At 40.4% G+C, this 21,419-nt stretch overlaps 1 protein-coding gene across 2 annotated transcripts in view; it reads right to left on the bottom strand.

Annotated features, from left to right (window-relative positions):
- LOC108098859 (aminopeptidase N) overlaps positions 1 to 21,419 on the bottom strand; it is a 304,344-nt gene that overhangs the window by 92,523 nt on the left and 190,402 nt on the right. For both annotated transcript variants that reach the window (XM_043208485.1, XM_043208486.1), the window contains one exon: positions 8,478 to 9,172. In XM_043208485.1, coding sequence (XP_043064420.1) covers positions 8,478 to 9,172 — 695 coding nt within the window. The remainder of the gene's footprint in view (positions 1 to 8,477; positions 9,173 to 21,419) is intronic.

Below are 21,419 nucleotides of genomic sequence, written 5' to 3'. Positions count from 1 at the left end.
CGATAAGGAGGTCTTTGAATACATGCTCCAAGGGCTGCATCCAAGTGGGACAGCCACAGACATGGCGTGTCAGGTCATGGCTCACCTGACCAGGGCATGCAGCGCTTCTATGACGAAGACTGGAAATGGGCCCAGCAGGCAGCCCGTTTACTGGTGGAATGACGACATTGCCAAGGCTCGGAAAGAATGCTTCCGTTCGAGACGAGCATACCAGAGAGCACTCAGACGTGGGGTTACCCCACGCCGCCGCCCAACAAAGCATCTTTAAGGAGAAGAGGCGAGCGCTCAAAGCCCTGATTAAATATAGAAAGAAACGGTTGTTCCTGGAACTCTGCGACCAGGCTGACGCAGACCCCTGGGGTACCGCCTATAAGCTAGCGATGAAGAGACTGCACGCATTTAGGCCAGCCAGCCCAAAATGCCCCGTTCTGTTGGCAAAAACAGTAGCCCACCTCTTCCCACAGCAACCGCCCAGACCGGCAGACAGGATGGTACATGCAAACTGGAACGAGATCACCCCCGAACAAGTGACGGAAGAACAGGTCCTGATAGCAGCGCGGCGTATAAAACCACGGAAAGCCCCCGGCGCCGACGGAATACCGAGCGCGGTCATGAGGAAGGCCATCGAGCTTCAACCAAGCTACTTTGCTACTCTATTCAGCAGGTGCATTTCGGAAGGGGTGTTCCCCAAGTGCTGGAAGAGACAGAACTTAGTTTTGATCCCAAAGGGAAGCAAAGCGCCTGAAGACCCCTCAGGGTACCGACCGATCTGCTTGCTAGACACCGCTGGCAAAGCTCTAGAACGGGTCATATGTTCCCGACTAGAGGCCTCAATCAGCAGCACAGGAGTGCTCTCTGACTCCCAATTCGGCTTCAGGAAAGCTCGCTCTACCAAGCAAGCCATCCAAGAAGTCGTAAATTTTGCCGCTAGAGCGATCGAAGGTAAACGGTGGCGGTGGGGCACCAAGGAGTACTGCCTGGTGGTAACGCTAGACGTCAAAAATGCTTTCAATTCGGCGAGCTGGGCAAGGATTATAGAATGCTTGGTCAACAAGAGCATAGATCCAACCCTATCACAAATTATAGGAAGTTACCTAAGCCAGCGTGTGCTACGATACGATACCAATGACGGACCTAAAACATATAGAGTTACGGGAGGAGTTCCTCAGGGATCGGTCCTTGGGCCGACGCTGTGGAACCTGATGTATGACGGGATCCTCCGTTTGAGCCTCCCATCCGGTGTAAAGATGATCGGATTCGCAGACGATGTTGCCATTGTAGCAGTAGCCAAACATACGCACGAGCTGGAGGCTATTACTAACGAGGCGATCAGGCAGGCGAGCGAATGGCTGGCAAATGCCGGTCTTAGCCTCGCAGATCACAAGACGGAGGCGGTGCTCATAAGCTCCAGAAAGGTCGTGGAGAGCGTAACTCTCACAGTGGGTGGCACAGCCATCAGATCTCGGCCTCACCTCCGATATCTAGGAATAATCCTGGATCATAGGCTCTCCTTCAAGGAACACCTGAAGTACACAGCCCAGAAGGCCTCAATGTTCAGCATTGGCCCGTATCATGCCAAACACGAGAGGGCACAAAGAGCTGCGTAGACGGCTACTGAGCAGCGTGGTAAGGTCGATAACGACATATGCGGCACCAATTTGGGCAGTCGCCACAGCGAATAAGACCTACACAAAAGAGGTTAGAGCGGTCTACAGAACCTGTGCCCTGATAATCGTCAGCGCGTTTCGTACGGTCTCAGGAGATGCAGCCGAAGTTCTGGCCGGTATGATGCCATTTGATGTAGGCATACGCGAGCTCGCATGTGCACACGAGCTTTCCCCAGAGGAAAATAGGAAGAGATCCCTTGGCAATGCTCCGTTAGGGGCAGATGGACGCACAAACTCATCCCACGGGTTGAGGCGTGGGTAGACAGGGCGCACGGGCAGGTGAACTACTACCTGACCCAATTTCTAAGCGCCCACGGCTGCTTTAGAGCGTACCTCCACCGGAAGACCCGACATGCCCAAGATGTGGCACTAGTTGCCCAGAAGATGCCGAGCACGTCATCTTCACCTGCCCAAGGTTTTCCGGGCAGAGGGACGATCTGTAAAGACAGTGCGGCGAGCCGCTGACACCAGAGAACCTGGTCAGTAACATGCTGGCAAGCGTCGCAAACTGGGATGCAGCTGCAAAAATGGCAAACAGCGTAATGAAGGAACTGAGACGCGAGGAGCAAGTCTTAGGAAGGAGCCACTAGGGCTATACTCCCCCCCCGAGGTAATACCAAACGGTTGTTCCGGGGGGCAGTGAGACGCGCAACTAAACAGGAACAGTCCTGGTTTCACAAGGGCCACTTGAGTGTACTACGGTACGCCAACGTCTATGTGAAAATTAAAAAAAAAAAAAACATGCACAGAGAAACATCAGCATCGGCACCGTTAAGTTTTCCCTTCCTCTCCGTGACAAGTGACACCGCAGGTACCCGAGCAAAGGCGCAGTTCACCCTGTCCGCCCTGCCCTGGTAGTTATGGCGCCTGGAATTTTTACCACGCCATCAACTACCTCGGCGGGCGCTATCTGGGTCCCTGTCGACCGTCCCCCAGCGTGCCAGGAATTTTTTCCACGCGCTGGGTCGGCGGCGGCGGGAGCCACTCCGATTTCCCAGCGATCAGCCTTACTTCGATCGGACCCACCGGGCTCCCGCCTTCTCTCTCTGTCTCCGATTCCGCCCTCCATCGTCAGCCATCTCGTGTGCCTGGAATTTTTACCACGCACGGGACTGGCTACGGTGGAGGCGACTGGGTTCTCTCGACCGCCGCATCCAGAGACCAGGCTCGCCGATCGCACCGGGCAGCGACATCGGCACAGGTCACCCCCTTTCCGCCCTGCCCTGGTAGTTATGGCGCCTGGAATTTTCACCACGCTAGCAACTGCCTCGGTGGGAACCAGCCCCGTCGTCTGCCACCCAGTGTGCCTGGAATTTTTACCACGCACTGGGTCGGCTACTCCGTCTCGTCCATGACCACCCGTACCGTCGTCGCCAGTGCTCTCCCCCCTCAGGTACCATGCGTCGCCCACGAACCTCCAGTGTCCTTTCATAGTTTTCTTATAAATTTTCTGTGAAGGACACCCCTGGCACCGCTGAGGCTTCACCCCGGCATAGCCAGAAACATCCTTACAATACATTCCTTACATGTGTTTTGCTCGGCAATTTGTATCTCGGATCTAAAACCTGTGTTAATAATAAATGTAAAGAGTAAGTTACATGTAGCGGAGAAGGACACGGAGTCACTGTATAATCATACCTGTGAGTACCTTACAAATCCTTTATTTTCTACAATACTGTAAGGCTGCACATCCTCAGCGATCATTTCAGTTAATGCCCGGTCAATATCATTTTTGCGCTTAGAGTTTGAGTCATACAATATGGCTCTCTTAAAATAAGAAGCCACAGATTGCATACTCGACCTAGAGCTGCTACTTGTGGATGGGATATTGTCCTTCTCAGCATCTGCTTCACGGGTACTATTACCCTGTGCTTGAGTATCCAATGTCGGGTGAAATCTTTTTAAGTGATCTCGTAAGTTTGATGTATTCCCGCTAGTTTTGTACTATTTTCCACACGAAAGACATTTTGCAAATTTCTTATCTTCAGAGCTTTTGAAATATTTCCATACGCGTGAAATTTTGGAATTTCTTTTGCGTTCTGGTAGCTCTGTTGCAACATCTTCACTGTCAGTGCTGCTGCACTCGCATATTTCTTTGTCCGTAATGGCTCTATTGGCAGTTGGGGATGTTCGGCGTTTTCCTTTAATTAAATGTATACTTTTATTATTATGTATTTGTCGGAGGGCCGTTTGCCAGGCGCTTTCTGAACTGACTTCCCAAGAGTCTTTTTTCCAAATTTCTAATTTCTACTCAATTCTTATACATTGTTAGTCCTCTCTTTCTAACATGTATGTCAGCGCTTAACGAAGTCTAAATCTGTCCTGCTCTGCCATGCTTTCACTCAATTTCTAACTTCCTTTTTTAATAGTCCCTGCTTCACATTAAAGAAGGCCCCGCTTCACCTGCTCTGACCAAGAGAATAAAGTAAGCCCCGTTTCTTTTGATCCGACATATTTATCTTTGTGAAAAAGAAACGCATGTATGTATATATGCGTATGTATTTCACAACAAACCGTAATAGCAGTAATGGCATCTCACGTAGCACTTTTGTTATTGTCACACAAAATTTAGCTTTTAACTTTATAATACAAAATTACAATATAAAAACAAAATAACAATATCTTACCTATTTGAAGAAAGCGACTTTTAACGTAGAGATGGGAAAACCAAAATATCGACCACCTCCAATTCTCTTCAGAAGTCTCCTCACTAGTTCTGTAATTTATTTCACCTTATTAATATGAATTTTCAGTGTTATTCTAGCTTGGCTTTATTGAGGTATTTGCAAGCATAATTAATTGTTCTAGCAGAATTAATTTTTTGAGCCAAAATTGTTTGTTTACCAAAGCAGTATTTGTGCATGGGAAATAATAACTTTTTAGTTCATTTAATTAAGCTTTGGAGTTCACCAATTAAATTCTGCTTCATTCCGATCCCTGCATCATATTCTATCGCCAATCTGGATTAAAATGTTAAATACTAGTAAACCCGGCGAACTCCGTGTCGCCACCAGATGGCGGCAGTTTTATGTAAAATTTCGTTTGGTGATTAAAAGATAAAGAAATATTTTTATTTGTTTTATATTTGCAAAGGAAAAATTTTATTTCATTTCACAACAGTAATGAATTCATTTCGATTACAAAAATCAAGTGTTATTATTTAGTTGAACTTCTCTAAGTAAATTAAAGTGAATCCAAAGTAAATACTGAATCGAAGCGTTATACATGTCCGCAAATTATCCGTTTCATTGAAGTGTTTTTTGGTAAACCATGTTTTTTATACCCTTGCAGAGCAAAAGGTATTATAATTTCAGTCAGAAGTTTGCAACGCAGTGAAGGAGACACCTCAGACCCCATAAAGTATATATATTCTTGATCAGCATCACCATCTGAATCGAAAAATGTATGTACGTCTGTCCGTCTGTCCTCCTGTCGGTTTCTATGTAAACTAGTCTCTCAGTTTTAAAGCTATCTGTAGGTGTGTAGTTTTTGCACGCAGTATATAAGTCGGAACGAGCCGGATCGTGCCACTATATCGGATAGCTCCCATACAAGAGAATGAAATAAAAAATTTTTACACCATTGTTTTTGATCAGATCGACTTGATTCCTTCCAGATGGCGTTTTCTAACTGCTTTTGAATTTCGGATTAAATTTTATTAAAATCGGATAACTATATCTTATAGCTGCCATAGGAGAGATCAAAATATATATATATAAATAATGGAAAAAAAAATTATAATGTCGTTGTTTTTAATGCCACGAGCATGATTTTTGGAACATAAAGTTTTTTAAATACTCTTAAGTTGAGAAAAAAATTTCATAAAAATCGGAGTACTATATATAGCTGCCATAGGAAAGATCGAACAATCTATATAGAAATACCGGAAATATAATTATAACCTCGTTGTTTTTCATCAGACAAAAATGATTTTTGGAATATAGAGTTTTCTAATGAGTCTTGAGTTACAAATTAAATTTCATTAAAATCGGACGACTATATCATATAGCTCTCATTTGAACAATATAGAAAATTAATAGAAAAATCGTCGTAGCTTCGATGTTGTTTAGCCTTTGTGTATTCTGTTCGAAATATTTGATGACTGCAAGGGTATATAAGCTTCGGCTTGCCGAAGCTAGCTTCCTTTCTTGTTTTAGTCTGACGTTACCACAAACAAAGCGGTTCCCATCTCGTTAATACGCATAACTGCCCTAGTGAAAAACAATGATTTTCTAAATTGGCCTTGCGACTTGTTAATTCTCATTGCGAACGCATGGCGAATTGGAAATTGCAATCGTTTGAAGTTAAACGGAAGATCAGTCGGAATCATTGGTATTCGATGAATACAAACATTTTCATCTGCGTACTTTCTGCTGATAATGCTTGCCTCAATAAAATTCGGCATAAGTCTTTTTACGGAAAGTCCTGTCCTGTTAACTATTGGAAATTAGCTGTAACAATTAGACCAAAAATTGAGTTAAAATGCTATGCTGGCTGGCGTGTTTGTCAGTGTGATGAGGTAGTAACTCACTTTATATGCGATTTTTGGTATTTCGAATCTATTCTTGACCTCTGTTTTAAGCTCCACGATTCTGCATTGACAACTGAGCCGTATTACGGATTGCCTCACTTTGCTCTCCTGATTGAGAAGCACGCAGTCGACCCATACTAACGCGGCGCTGTTCACGTGCAATGTTTTGTTTTTCTACAGTCCTTTTATTTGCAGTATTTCGTAGTCTTCTTGAATTACGGCTTTGTCGGGAAAGATTCGATCGTCTTGGTCGCGGCATTATTAATTAAACTTCACTTCACTTCAATTCACCAAAATCACAAAAAACTTCACTTCAGTTCAATTCACCAAAATCACAAAAAACTTCACTTCAGTTCAATTCACCAAAATCACTAAAAACTTCACTTCAAATCACCAAAACCACAAAAATTGAGTTAAAATGCTATGGTAGCGTGTGATTGTCAGTGTGATGGGGTAGTAACTCACTTTATATGCGATTTTTGGTATGTCGAACAGGATTTAAGAGGATGAAAAATAGATGTTGGTAGATTCTCAGACCTATGCAATACGCTCACAAAATTTCATGAGAATCTGTATAGCCGTTTCGGAGGAGTATGGTAACAAAAACTGTGACACGAGAATTTTATATATTAGAAGATATAGATAACTAGCGGACCCGTCTCTTTGTCTCGCCCAAATTTCACGATTTCATACAACCCCAGAGTAATAATAGAACACTGGTAATTAAAATTTTTTGTGAAATTTTTTTTGACTCGAAATCATTGGAGAGCGATGTGGTAACAGAGCGCCCGCTCGGTGGTGAATCTGAATGTTAGGATGCAATTTTGAAAAAATGGGAGTTGTTCATTTTGATAAAAGAGAGACACCATTACCTTATAACTTGGATTGTAGCCTGGTTGATGAACAACCTCGGCTCCAAATGACGTCATTTAAAAGCATCCGTTATATTTTTGTGCAAGCTTTAGGAAACTGTTTGATTGGGCTGAATTTCCATATAGTAGCAAATATTGTACAATGCCTCTGGTGGATGAGCCAAAACGGGCTATTTAATTTCGCCACCTGCACAGCATAAGCCGGGGGTTTCCAATCGAAACTTCAGTGCATTGCAATGCTGACATACGACAGACAATGATAATTTAAACAGTTCAACTTACCACCTGTAAGACAAATACCTGCTGTTGAAATTAAATAAAAATTCTTTTTTTTCACAATTTCACAGTGAACACAATACCGGCTTGTCACATGAAATTAACTGAGCAGAAAACAATAAGGAAATGATAAATTAAATCAAAAATTGAGTGAAAATGCTATGGTAGCGTGAGTTTGTCAGTGTGATAAAGTAATAACACACTTTATATGCGATTTTTGTATGTGTGCATAAAATTTTATAATCTTTAAACCTTTCTTGGGAGGTGCTCTATTACACACAACAAACCGCTTTAAAATCGGTTTGTGCGTTCTGGAATTATAGCGTCAAGAAAGACAACCCGACTTATTTTTATACCCATGCAGAGCAAAGGGTATTATAATTTCAGTCAGAAGTTTGCAACTCAGTGAAGGAGACACCTCAGACCCCATAAAGTATATATATTCTTGATCAGCATCACGATCAGAATTCAAATACGTCTGTACGTCTGTCCGTCTGTCTGTTTCTCTTCAAACTAGTCTCTCAGTTTTAAAGCTATCTTGCCGAAACTTTCCCAAAAGGTGTGTAGTTATTGCACGCAGTATATAAGTCGGAACGAGCCGGATCGGCCGACTATATCGGATAGCTCCAATACAAGAGAATGAAATAAAAAATTCTCAGGCGGCTGTTTTTGATCAGATCGACTTGATTTCTTCCAGATGGCGGTTCATAACTATTATTGAATTTCGATTTAAATTTTATCAAAATCGGATAAGTCTATCATATAGCTGCCATAAAAAAGATATCTATATATAAATAATGGGAAAAAATTATAATATCGTTGTTTTTAATCCCATTAGCATGATTTTCGAAGTATGGATTTTTTTTAATAACCCTTGAATCGAGAAAAAAATTCATTAAAATCCGACAACGTTATCATATAGCTGCCATAGGAAAGATCGTAAAATCTGTATAGAAATATATGGAAATAAAATTATGACATCGTTGTTTTTCATCAGCAAGCATGATTTTTGGAATATAAAGTTTTCTAATGTCTCTTGAGTTTTAAATTAAATTTCATCAAAATCGGACGACTATATCGTATAGCCGTCATTTGAACAATAAATATAATAAATATAATAAATATAAATACCTTGTATAAACTGGTATTAATCCTCTTCCGTTTTCTGTTCTTAGAAACATTGACAGCATATACCAATTTTTTTCGTCATAGTTAACCAGGTACGGCCCGATTTCTTCTTGATTGACAATTATGAACTCATCTTGGCTGGGCAGGTTTGATATTTTCGCTTGCTTCGTCTTATTCATCCATATATACGGGATAGAGTTTGAAAAGTTAAGAGTGTCTTGCCGGACTAACGTAATAGGGATCCACCAAAGCATTTTATCTTGGTCAGGTACATCATGAGGCCTTTCCCTTAGATACACTTTTTGCTGTACGATTGCAGTCCCTGAATTATAGTCTCTTTTAATAGTAACAAGTGGAAGGCGGCTTTGTTTTAACCAAGATTCAGCAACATCTAATAAAATTAGTTTTCTATCTAGCGCTTTATCTTCAACAGCTTGTTTTGAAAGTGCAGTCCACAAGTCCGAGCCTTTGAATGTTTTAGTTTTGTTATTAGAAATGAATCTTTGAATTCCAGTTCTAAAGGTCTTTTCTCCTAAGACTATTTTAAGCATTCGAATAAAAAGTTCAGTCTTAAAGGATGTTGACTCCTTTTTCATTCCAGTTATAAGGGAATAGGGATACCTTTTGCTTAGTTCATAATATAATGAGTAAAGAATTGTCATGGGATATTTGCCATTAAACTCCTTTCCGCCATTTATCTGCAAATAGGGTTTGAAAATAAGTTTATTATTTCTTTGATTTTGGGCATTTCCAGAAAAAGGGAGAATACAGTTTTTTATTTGTATTTATAGTTTATGTTTACACTTAACTAGAAAGTTATATAATTTTTGTCATTAAGCCTACAAAGCAGAAGTACCGTATTTCATCTCAGCTTTAATATAAGTATTTTTATTGTATGGATTTTATTTTTGGTCAAGAATAATGAAAATACAGAATACGAGGTGTGTTCAAAAAGTATCTCGAATTTTGTGTTTTTTCAAAAATTATTTATTAATTCATGAATATCTATTTTGTCCCCTTCAAATTAATTTCCATGAGACATTATGCAGTTGTGCCAACGAATTTTCCAATCTTCGAAGCACTTCCAAAAATCATTTTTTTGTATCTTGTTCAGCTCCTCCTTCGATGCCGTCTTTATCTCGTCAAGCGTAGCGTAACGTCGCCTTTCATGGGCCTCTTCAGTTTAGGAAACAAGAAAAAGTCACAGGGGGCCAGATTTGGGGAATACGGCGGCTGCGGCATCAATGGGGTGTTGTTTTTGGCCAAAAAGTCGCGCACAAGCAACGATGTGTGAGCAGGGGCGTTATCGGGGTGCAAAAGCCAATTTTTGTTCTTCCACAAGTCCGGGCATAACTTGCAGGTAATATTCCTTATTGACCGTTATTTCCTGTGGCAAGAACTCATGATGCACCACGCCCCTGCGATCGAAGGAAACTGTCAGCAAAACTTTCACACTCGACCGAACTTGGCGCGCTTTTTTCGGTCTTGGTTCGTGCGGCAGCTGCCATTGAGATGATTGAGCTTTGGTTTACACGTCATAACCATAAACCCACGATTCGTTACCAGTTATGACCCTCTGAAGTAAATTTGGGTCGTCGCGGACAGAGTTTAGCATCTCATTAGCAATGTTCATGCGTTGCTGTTTCTGGTCGCAATTGAGCAATTTTGGTACGAATTTTGCGGCGACCCATCTCATGCCCAAATCATTGAAAAAAATCGAATGGCACGAGCCAATCGATATGTTTAGGTCCTCAGCAACTTCTCTAACGGTGATTCGACGATTGGCCAATACCTTTAATTTTTTCGTCTGTTGTTGAAGTGCTCGGGCGTCCGGCACGCTCTTCGTCGTTCACATCTTCTCGGCCTTCTTAGAACATTTTGTACCACCGATAAACGTTGCTTCGGTCCAAGGTAGCTTCTCCGTATGCCACAGTCAACATTCGGAATGCATCCACACACTTAATTTCCTTTTCAACACAAAATTTGATACAGGTTCTTTGATCCATTTGTTTGAAAAGGTAAAAATCGAAGACGATCCGAAGCACGTGCAAGCAAAGCAGCTGTCAACAATTAAGTGAACATTCAAAATGGCCGAGCTTGTCGGCATAAGTGTGAGACATGAGTACCAGCATAACGCCACAAAAAAATCGAAATTCGATACGAGGTAACCCGCGAAAATTCAAAATTCGCGATACTTTTTGAACGCACCTCGTAAATGATACTTACTCAATATTTCTATAATCCTTAAAAAAATAAAGTTTTAAATTTAAGGCTAATTACTACAATTGACTCTTTAGGCGGAGACCCATAATAAAAATGCCCTTTATTAAATTTTCCGATAACTTATCTTGGTACCATCGTTCAATTTATCGATTTGGTGACAAGACCGCCTCTAAACGGGTATGTTAAAAATACCGTTATTTTGTGCTTTTCATTCCTTTTGACTCGGTTTTGCGTTTTTTCTAATTTGGGGAAGACCAAAAATTAAGTTTGTTGCGTTCGTAATACATATCAGAGCTTGCGCAAGCTGCTGTATTCATTTGAAGCTGAAAATTTGTGCAACTCGCACGAAGTAATTATTTTGTAAGAAGTCCAAAATGTAAATATTTTTTTTAAATATTATAAACAGTTTGCTGCTGGAAAAAAATTGTACCGTGTTGCAAAAAAAGGAAACCCACACTAAATATGTATAAGTTTTCCTTAGCTTTTTATTGCTTTTATAAAGTATCGCGTCTAGAGGCGGTCTTGGGACAATTTCGAAAAAAAAATGTATAAGGTAAGTTTGAAAGGGAAACAACCTATGACATATTTAAGTACAAATAATTGCTTCAGTAGACATGATACGACAACAAGTGAATAAGCTATCAGCTCTTTTCGAAGTGGAGATTGAAAAATTATTAAATTCTATTGATTTTGACATTGATACAGATGGAGAAGAAGAATTGGAGGACGATTTGACTAATGATGTTTGCCAATGAGGAAGATGAAGAAGCGATTGAAAAAGTGTAACATATGTCGGAATCTATCTTGGCTAGAGAGATTTGTGTAACTTTAAGCGGAAGTCCTTCTCCTATTGCAAAATTGTTGTCACCCTCAAGTTCAATTGCGTCCAATTTACCAAGCACAGAAACGAAAACTTAAAGCGCCTGCTGAGCATAATATTGCTCATGAAAGCACAATAGCTGAATGTGGATCTGTTTGGACTATCGACCCAAAAGCACCGCTTTTCAAAAAGATGTTGTGGCGCCAAACGAACCTAGTCATGGATAAATCTGCAATGTCCTTTAAAGAGACTGACCTCGGAGAACTTAAAAATCGGGATACGCCATTCAAGTGTTTTCAATTTTTTTTAATGATTAAATTATTTTATTCCTTTTGGAACAATACAAAATACATACAATGACAAAAAATCGCTTTGAAAAAATACGACGAAATTTGATTTTAATGATAACAAGTTGCCCTCCAAAGATTCTACCGGCCACGATCCTTTATACAAAATACGGCCGCTCGCGAATCATTTCAATGACAAGTCTCAATTAGTTCCGATGCGCCAACGTTTATCTGTGGATGAACAAATGTGTGCAACGAAGATAAAGACCTTGTGAAATTCTTAAATTTGTGTGACTCTTCTGGCTTTTGCTATAATTTCGATATATAATGTGGAGCAGGTGACAATGTTGTTTAAACTGGCTCACCAGATCTTGGTGTGGCAGCAAATGTAGTTGTTCGATTGTCACGCAATGTTCCAGATTTCAAAAATCAGATTATCTACTTTGACAATTGTTATATGTACTTCATTGCCGCTTCTTGTATATCTCAAGTCCCAGGGAATATTTTCTTTGGGAACTATTCGCTCGAATCGCATTCCAAATTGTAAGCTGCCAACTGACAGCGACCTCAAAGAACAAGTGTTTGGAAATTCTACTTACGGAACAGTTAGTATTCACTATCATATAACAGTTCTTTTTAAGCCCACATGCACAGCATAAGGGTAACACAACATCGTCTTATTCTGTTCCTTTCGCACTTATAAGAAAACATCCTCTCACTCGCACTCATTGTAGTGCCCAATAGGGGAGTGACGCCGACGAGACTACCTTGTCCTTATTATACCATGGCTCTATGCGTGATCTTTCTCTCTCGATCTTTCTCACTTGCTTGCTCCCTATTCTCACTCCATCGCTAGTTGCTTCGTGCTACGTTCGCCCTGTCGTACTCTCTCTCAATCGGACTCGATCGCTCTTTCTCTTTCTTTTTCGTCACTTCCGTTGCATACTTGTGTGACGTTACCGTTACAATTGTAAAAATTTTACCCTCATGCGCCTAAAGAAGTTTCACTTCAAAAAAACAAATATAGCCCTTTAAAACTGTTTGGTCATGCCGCAATCCTAAATCAAAGCACTAAATTTCAAATCTTAACGCAAATTGATTGCTTGATGTTTGCTTTGTTTTCCTGTTTGCCCTGCGTGGCAACTCCTGTATGAATTGTAATTGCTAACTACTTTTGCACTCTTTTGCTTATTGCTGCCTGGCCCTTTGTCCACGGCAAGCAGCTTCATAGTTCGAATTTGTGCAGATCGCCTACCTATTCTTTCGTTTATATACTTCGCTTGTTCAAAGGCACAATCCTGCTCAACATACTTTCGGTAGTTAAAAGGCACAGACAAATTGGTCTGCCTGCCGAATATTTTAAAGAATAACAAACATTAACTTTGTACATTAAGGCCTTGGTGCCATTAAAATAAATAAGTGCATAAATATGCACTTGTGCGGGTTTATTTTACTTGAGCACCACCAAAGGTAAGTGTTAGTGAAAAAGCTCAATGACCCAACAAAAACCTTCGAATGATTCCAAGTTTCCATCCCAGGAAATGAGGTGGACAGGAAAAGGTTGCTCCAAGCGAGCAAACTGCCATATATACTAAGGCTGCCATGCGGAGAGGCGCGAATTTGGATGCGGCTTTGAAGTAAGCCGGAGACTGCGCCACCACGTCTTCAATTTCACCCCAGTGAGTGAACGATTGGCTACAATCCGCGTTAAAGCTAGGTTTTTCAATCTTAGCATATTTTGTGCGCACGTCCCGACGGAGGAGAAGGATGATGCTGTTAAGGATGCATTCTACGCGAGACTCGAGGACACCTACGACCGCTGGCCAGACCACGACGTGAAGATTATGCTCGGGGACTTCAACGCAAAGGTCGGGCGCGAACGCATCTTTGACCCCACCGTCGGTCGATTCAGCCTCCATGATACCACCTCGAACAACGGTCTCAGGCTGATTGACTTCGCCGCGGCGCGAATCATGGTAGTGAGTAGCACCAGATTTCGGCACCTCGACATCCACAAGGCCACATGGCTGTCCCCTGATCAAAAGACGCGTAACCAGATTGATCACGTTGTGATAGACGGAAGGCAGGCCCCAAGCGTGATGGAAGTGCGTACGTTTCGTGGAGTCAACATTGACTCGGATCACTATCTTGTCGCAGCCAAGATACGCATGCGGCTATGCCGAGCGAAAAACCAACGCCCCATCACGCAACGAAAGCTTGACGTCACTAGACTGCGATCACAACGGACAGCAATGGCCTACTCCACTCACTCCCTCTCGGAACTGCTCCACCAACCTACCCCTCTCCCTGTTGACGCCGGCGGACTCTGGGCGCACATATCCCACTCTATGCGAGCTGCTGCTGAAACAACCATTTGGTTCAAGCGCAACGCGAGCTACGTGTGAACGTTACAGGGAGAAAAGGAAGGAAGAGAGGCGACTTTTCAGACGGAAAAAACGGGAGCAAGAAAAGCGAGAGTGCGAGGAACTTGAGGTGTTACAAGACAGGATTGATGTTCGAAAATTCTACTAACAAGTCAACCGTCTGACACAAGGTTTCAAGACCGGAGCATCTAACTGTCGGGATGAAAATGGAAATCTGGTTACGGATCCGCAGTGCACGCTGAGGTTACGGAGGGAGCATTTCTCCAAGCTGCTAGCAGGCGATGACGGCACGAATCCCGCCATTGGAGGAAGCAGCCCGATACCACTAATCGACGACAATGTGGATATACCACTACCTTGCCATGACGAGATCCTAGTTGCTATAACGCGGCTCAAAAACAACAAAGCAGCCGGTGCTGATGGACTGCATGCAGAGTTGTTTAAGGCCGGCGGCGAAGAGCTGATAAGGTGCACGCATCAGCTCTTGTGCAAAATATGGCTAGAAGAAAGCATGCCCAGCGATTGGAATCTCAGCGCCCTTTGTCGTGTACTACTACCGGGGAATCAGCCTGATTACCATCTCATACAAGGCCCTATCGAGCGTTATATGTGAACGACTGAAGCCGTATACCAGCACACTGATCGGACCTTATCAGTGCGGCTTCAGACCTGGTAAGTCCACCATAGACCAGATCTTCACATTACGCCAAATCCTGGAAAAAACCCACGAGAATAACATTGACACACACCATCTCTTTGTCGATTATAAAGCTGCATTCGATATCCCGACGAGGGAACGCCTATATGCCACCATGTCTGAGTTCGGTATTCCTGCCAAGCTAAAACATCTTTGCAGAATGACATTGAGCAGCACCATCAGCTCTGTCAAGGTAGGAACGAAGCTTTTCGAGCATTTCAATACCGTTCGAGGTTTCAGACAAGGCGACCCCCTGTCGTGCGATCTCTTCAATTTCGTGATGGAAGGGGTTCTGCGAAAAACCGGTGTACATCGATCTGGGACTATTTTTTATAATAGTGTTCAGCTCCTTGCTTACGCCGATGATATCGACATCATTGGCCGCAGCAAGCGTGATGTCACTGCTGCATTTTCCGCTATCGAAAAAGAGTCGGCAAAAGTGGGTTTGGCGGTAAACGAGGGCAAGACGAAGTAAATGCTGTCTACAAGCAGGGAGGCGCGGCGCCTAGACTCCCATGTGGTAGCGGATATCTATACCTTCGAAGTGGTCAAGGAGTTCACGTACCTTGGCACTGCCATTAATACCGAAAATGACGTCAGCCTGGAGATTAAGCGAAGAATTACATTTGCCAATAGGTGCTACTTTGGTCTAAGTAAGCAAATGTGCAACAGAGACCTCTCTCACCGAACAAAATTGTCACTCTACAAGTCACTTATCTTACCTGTGCTCTTATATGGCGCAGAAGCATGGGTTATGTCACTGACGGAAGCAGCAGCGCTTGGAGTGTTCGAGAGAATGATGAAACACGAGCTGTACGAGTTTTACGATTAGTTGGACGTGGTCCGGCGCATAACGATACAACGTCTGCGCTGGCTCGGCCACGTTGTGCGTATGGATAAAGAATCTCTAGCTCAGAAGGTATTCGAAGAAGGAGATCACACAAAATAACCGAACAGAAACTTTTATTTGAGTGTGTTTTTTATACCACAAAATACCGCAAAAATTAATGTTGCACGCTAACGATCGGATATTTCTCTCATTTAAACCACAAAATCACAAGGAGTGCTGCGTGTTAACCGTCTACACCTTCAAAATCTACTTTTGATACCATTCTGAAATTTTAGTATGTTCATCAGAAGGATTTATTGTGATAAAAAAAAAAATCAAAATTGTCCAAGTTGGAGAAAAATTAATTTGTTATAAACATTTGAACTTTTTGTGGTGAAAAATTGTTTAAATAAATTATTTCACGAAAGTTTTGCAAAGAAGAAGGAAGGATGAAATTTTTACTTCCTATAGATTTTTTTTCTCCGACGCACGGTTATCGAGTTATTGGGGCTGGAAAACGCGACTGTCATCAATAAAAAGGCAGTTCATCAAAAATTCAAAAAATCATAACTTTGTCAAAAAAATTTTCTGAGCCATATAAAAAAATACGTGTCGATTTATTTTCGATAAAGAGCATGAAAAAAATATCTCATCGAATTTCCCAATATCAAATCTGATATGGAATCACCCATAAATATAAACAAGACTGATAAATTAGTTCGCCAAAGAAGTTTCACTTTTGACATGTGTACTTTGTACGCACACACTTTTTCTTCTACGCGCGTAGTCCCACGGTACCACCACCCGCCCAACTTACCGAGGGGCGACAGCCGTGTAACTTACGTCAGAACAAAATTTAAAGCCAAAGAAAATGTAAATTTAATTTTAATTACAAATTTAACGATCTAATTTTTTCCCAGAAATGTTGTTGGTTGTTTTAGGAGCTGCAGAGTGTCAGAAGTAGATACTATAGAAAACAGTCTATTATAGTGGGAAAAAAGTACCCTGAAAGGCTCATGCAAGTTAAAAATGACTTTTATTAGATTTATTTATTGAACTTTCTTTATTTAAAAACAATTTGCGACTGATTTACTTAAACCAATTCTACCCTGAGCTAAGCTATTGTTCTGCTGTTGGCGGTGGCAGCGCTGCTGCTGATCTTGCAACTTTTTGTTGCATCCGGTGGAATGTTGAATTTCGTGGAGGTGTTTTCAGTTTGCGCAACTGCTGCCTTCTCGCTTTCGGACTTCTGTGTTCCCCTCTTAATTTCTACATGTCCTCAAGTATATCTTCAGAATTACGGTGCGTCGTTGTCATCTGTATGGTCGGAATTTCGGGTTTCACGTAGTTATTTCTACGTTGTCGAACTGTTGATCATTAATGTGTATAGATTCGTTGTGGTAATGGATGAGATAAGTTCCTTTGATGTTATCTGTAGTGCGGTTCCAAAATACGCTGCCATTAAAATTGTTGAGTAAGATGATGCGGTCGCCAACCTCTTCTATGCCATTTAAATGTTCGGCATTACTGAAGTTGCAATAGGCCTTTTGGCCCCTAACTAATTCTGGTATCCAATCGGTATTACTTAGATTAAAAATCTTATTTTTATTACATATTATGAATAAAATCTTTGCAATTATTGTGTATCTTGTAAAATTCTTCTTTTGTTACAAAAAAATCGTTATTATTTAGATGAATAATTGTCTTGTTTTTCTTGACTGGCTTAATCAAAATATGTTGGAAATTTGTTGGGTGTAATACAGGTATTTTCACAAGATAAAATAATACGGTATTGTTATGCAAATAGAAACATTAGTGAATTCAAGCATTTCTTTTACTGAAAGTGGGGGTAGGTAGGCTTTCAAAGGTATTTTTTATTATTGTCAACTCATCATAGCTCAGATCACCGAATTAACTATATTTAATCTAGCCCACTGTATTGCGTGCCGTATATTAGTAATTTAAAATAACCTGGAAAAATGGGAATCATTGGTTTTTAATATTACTTTTATGCACTATTTTTCCTGATTCTGTTAGTATAGTTGTACCCTTATCCATTTTTACAGTGTCTTTCATATACCTAGCTGTTAATTGGGACCCCAACCTTGTGTTTTGTTTAATACAAATTTCTTGACCGACCGTGTAAGTCTGTATTGGATTTCTATTTTGATTATGGTTTTTCAAGTCTAGTTATTGTTTGTTTTTGTTTGGTCAATATTTTCCTGTCTTGTTTTGTCGTAAAGTTCTGGATCCGTTTTTATATTTCTACCAAAGAAAACGTCTAGTGGTCTTTTTTTTTTTACAGAGTGTACTGAAAAATTATATTCGTAAACCGCTCTATTCAGCAGTTCTTCGAAATCTTTATGCTTTTGTTTAGTTTTCAAACAAGGTGGAATGGAATCTCTCAATTTGCCCATTAACTGAACTCTTATATGGTGGGACTTTATAAGTTTCAATATTTAATTGAACTCGAATCATGGAGGTAATCGATTCGGAGTTCGATTGGGAGTTTCTTTATGTTCCGGATTTGGTGGCTATCTATCATATTTTTGATCTTTACATACCCTACATTGTTCAATTAAGTTTGTTATTTTTTGCTTTATTTTGGGAAAATATAGCTTTTTGGGAAGTTTGTGTTTTATTTTCTGTCATACCACGATGGGCCCGGTTGTGTTCTTTCAAAATTTCTTTGTATTGTTTCGTATCTGTAATTAGGTCTTTTACTTGCAGAGATGTAAATCTTATTTTGATGTTCCTAAAATGTGTAGGGTAAAGCGTTTGAATCTGTCCCATTATATCATCGGATATTTTCATTCCGTTTATAACTGAAGAGTTAAGATATTTATTCAATATATTTAATAGATCTTTGCCAGTATAATCTGACTGACTTATCGTGTGCCTATGAAACGTTGGAAACGGAATTTCAAATTTATAATTAATTGATTGGTTTTTGTTAATGAATATTTGATTCTTGAAGGCGTTAATGAAGACTTCTACGCTATACATAGATTCGATTTTTGGAAGAACTTTCTGAGCTATGTTGGGTAGACCTTATTGAATTAATTTGACTTGGTCTTGACAAAGCGTCGGCTACTACATTGTTTTTGCCAGGTTTGTACAATAACTCATAATCATATTCTTCGAGATAAGCCTTCCACCTTTGAATTTGGAATTTCCGTTCCAAGAACTAAGGGAGTACGTCAATGGCTGATGGTCAGTGTATTGGGTTGACAAGAAAGTCATGTTTTTTTTTTCAATATTTTCAAAGATGATTTATTTATATCAGGACTTATAATTAATCAATTATGTATTGGCATTTTCCAGCAAAGAATCGAGACAAGTGGTTTTCGACAGCCTCATCTGAATCAAAGTTTTTACCATTCAAAGAGTTTTGAAGAGAGCGAAACAAATTGTAATCTGAAGGTGCAAAGTCCGGACTATAAGGTAGATGTGGTAGCACTTCCCAATTCAGCTCCGTTAATTTTTGCCGTGGGACCAAAGATGTGTGGGTCCTAGCGTTGTCATGGTGAAGACTATACCCTTGCGATTAGCTAGTGCCGGCTCCTTTTCTATAATTTTTTCCGCCAAATTGAATAGCTGGCGACAGTACACATCTGAATTGATGGTTTCATTCCGTCCCAGCAGCTCAAAGTGCACTACACCCTTCCAATTCCACCAAACAGACAGCATAACTTTTCTCTGATGGATATCGGCCTTTGATGTGGCTTGGGCTGGCTCATCTTTCTTGCTCCATGATCTTTTTCGTTGGACATTATTGTAAACAACCCACTTTTCGTCGCCAGTAATGATCCGCTTCAAAAAAGGATCGTTTTTAATCAGTTGCAGCATAGAATAGCAGATGTTGATACGCTTAGTTAGGGGAATTTCCTTTAAGTTATGCGGAACCCAAACATCGAGCTTGCTTACGTAGCCAAGTTTCTTCAAATGATTTTCAACCGTTGTATGCGACACACTGAGCTTCTCTGACATCTCCTGCGTTGAATAACGCCGGTTTTCTTCAAGCAAAGCCTGAATTTGTTCGTCAAAAACGGCCGATGGTCGTCCAGAAGGTGGGGCGTCTTTTACTCCAAAATCTCCAAGCCTGAATTTGGCAAACCAGCGCTGACATTGGCGATCACTCATGGCATCTTTACCATACACTTCGCACAATTTTTCGCGAGCTTCGACCGCTTTTTTTCCTTTTTGGAAGTAAAAAAGCAAAATATGCCGAAAATGCTCACTTTGGTCCTCCATGATTAATTTGCTATAGCTTCCACAAATGTTATCGAATAATTACCAAATTTTCGTCGATAGTACCTAAGACAATAAGCTTTAAAACGATACTAAAAAGTGTGACCCTGGTGCTCGATTAGTTGTCAATAAATTAGATTAAAAACGATTACTAAAAAAACGAGCATTACTTTCTTGCCAACCCAATAGATTTTAACTTTTGTTCTACCGTATGGGTAGTTTTTGAGAGCTTTCAGAGTCCAAACTATGGCTAACATCTCTATTTGGTTAGTGGCGTAATTCTCTTGTGCTTTAGAAATCGTTCTAGAGAGAAACGAAATCGGTCTATCCCCTTGGGATAGCACAGCGCCTATGCGAAATCGGAGGCATCTATTGTTAATTGGAATTCTTTATTGAAATCTGGAACACTTAAATGACGCCATCAGTTTTTTAGTTTATTGAAGGTTTCTATTGCTTCTTGCAGTGGCGGATACTTCTGAAAAAAAGGTGCTTCACTTGAATGCGTCCGACTCCTCAGAAAACGCGTGTACGGAGTGAACTGGAGTGAACTTCGGAAACCTGCGTGTTGCAGCGTGTGGCCAGTCTTTCCTTGCCCCACTTCTTTCTTTGTCTATCCCTCCTCCTATCTCTTCGCCCAAATTTGTGTTTCTAACGGTAAATGCATTCCAATGGCAACAATGAGAGAAACGAAAAAATAGAAGACAAAATAGAAGACAAAATGTAATTCGCCATTTACATTAAAATTAATTCATTTATTTGTAAAGTGTGTTTTGAATAAAACTTTAACCCTTTACATGGCAATAACTCCGATTTTCTTCATTTTTTTTTTGTTTAGTAGATAAGTGAAAATAAAAAATACACTTCTTTTTTATTTTTTTAATTTTTTGGTTTTACTTTATTTTTTTATGTGTAAAGCTACTTTTATGCATATCTGCAACAAAGCGAAATTGTTGATTTATTCGTATTATAATGCAACAAACACAAAAACTCGACAATATAGAACTAAATATAATATTTACCTGTTTAAAAATATAAATTAAATCAACTATACTTTTTTTTAAATTAATTATATTTGGATGAGAAACTGCACAACCAATTCAGATTTCCACATTCACCAAATTGGCGGGAAAAGTAATCATCTGTTGAGTATTGGACAGAATCCTGAGTGACTAACACTTGTTATATAAAAAACGAAAGTTGCTGAACTGCATCAAAAAGATTTAAGACAGTTTTGCAACGCCCGTTAAAAAATAATTGAATTTGAACGGTATGATGCAGATATGCATCACCACCATGTAAAGGGTTAATTTTTGATTATTTGCCACCTGCTACTTGCATTATTTAAAAAAAAAATTATGATCGAATCGTCGTCGCATGCAGACGTGTATTTATTGTGCTCCGGGAAAAAAAGTATTCAATAATATCAAAAAAGTGCAGTGACTGGTTTCGTAAAT

This window comes from Drosophila ficusphila, unplaced genomic scaffold, assembly GCF_018152265.1.
Source record: "Drosophila ficusphila isolate 14025-0441.05 unplaced genomic scaffold, ASM1815226v1 contig_470, whole genome shotgun sequence".
NCBI classification, from domain to species: Eukaryota; Metazoa; Arthropoda; class Insecta; order Diptera; family Drosophilidae; genus Drosophila; species Drosophila ficusphila.
This window is presented reverse-complemented; position numbering and strand designations above follow the sequence as displayed.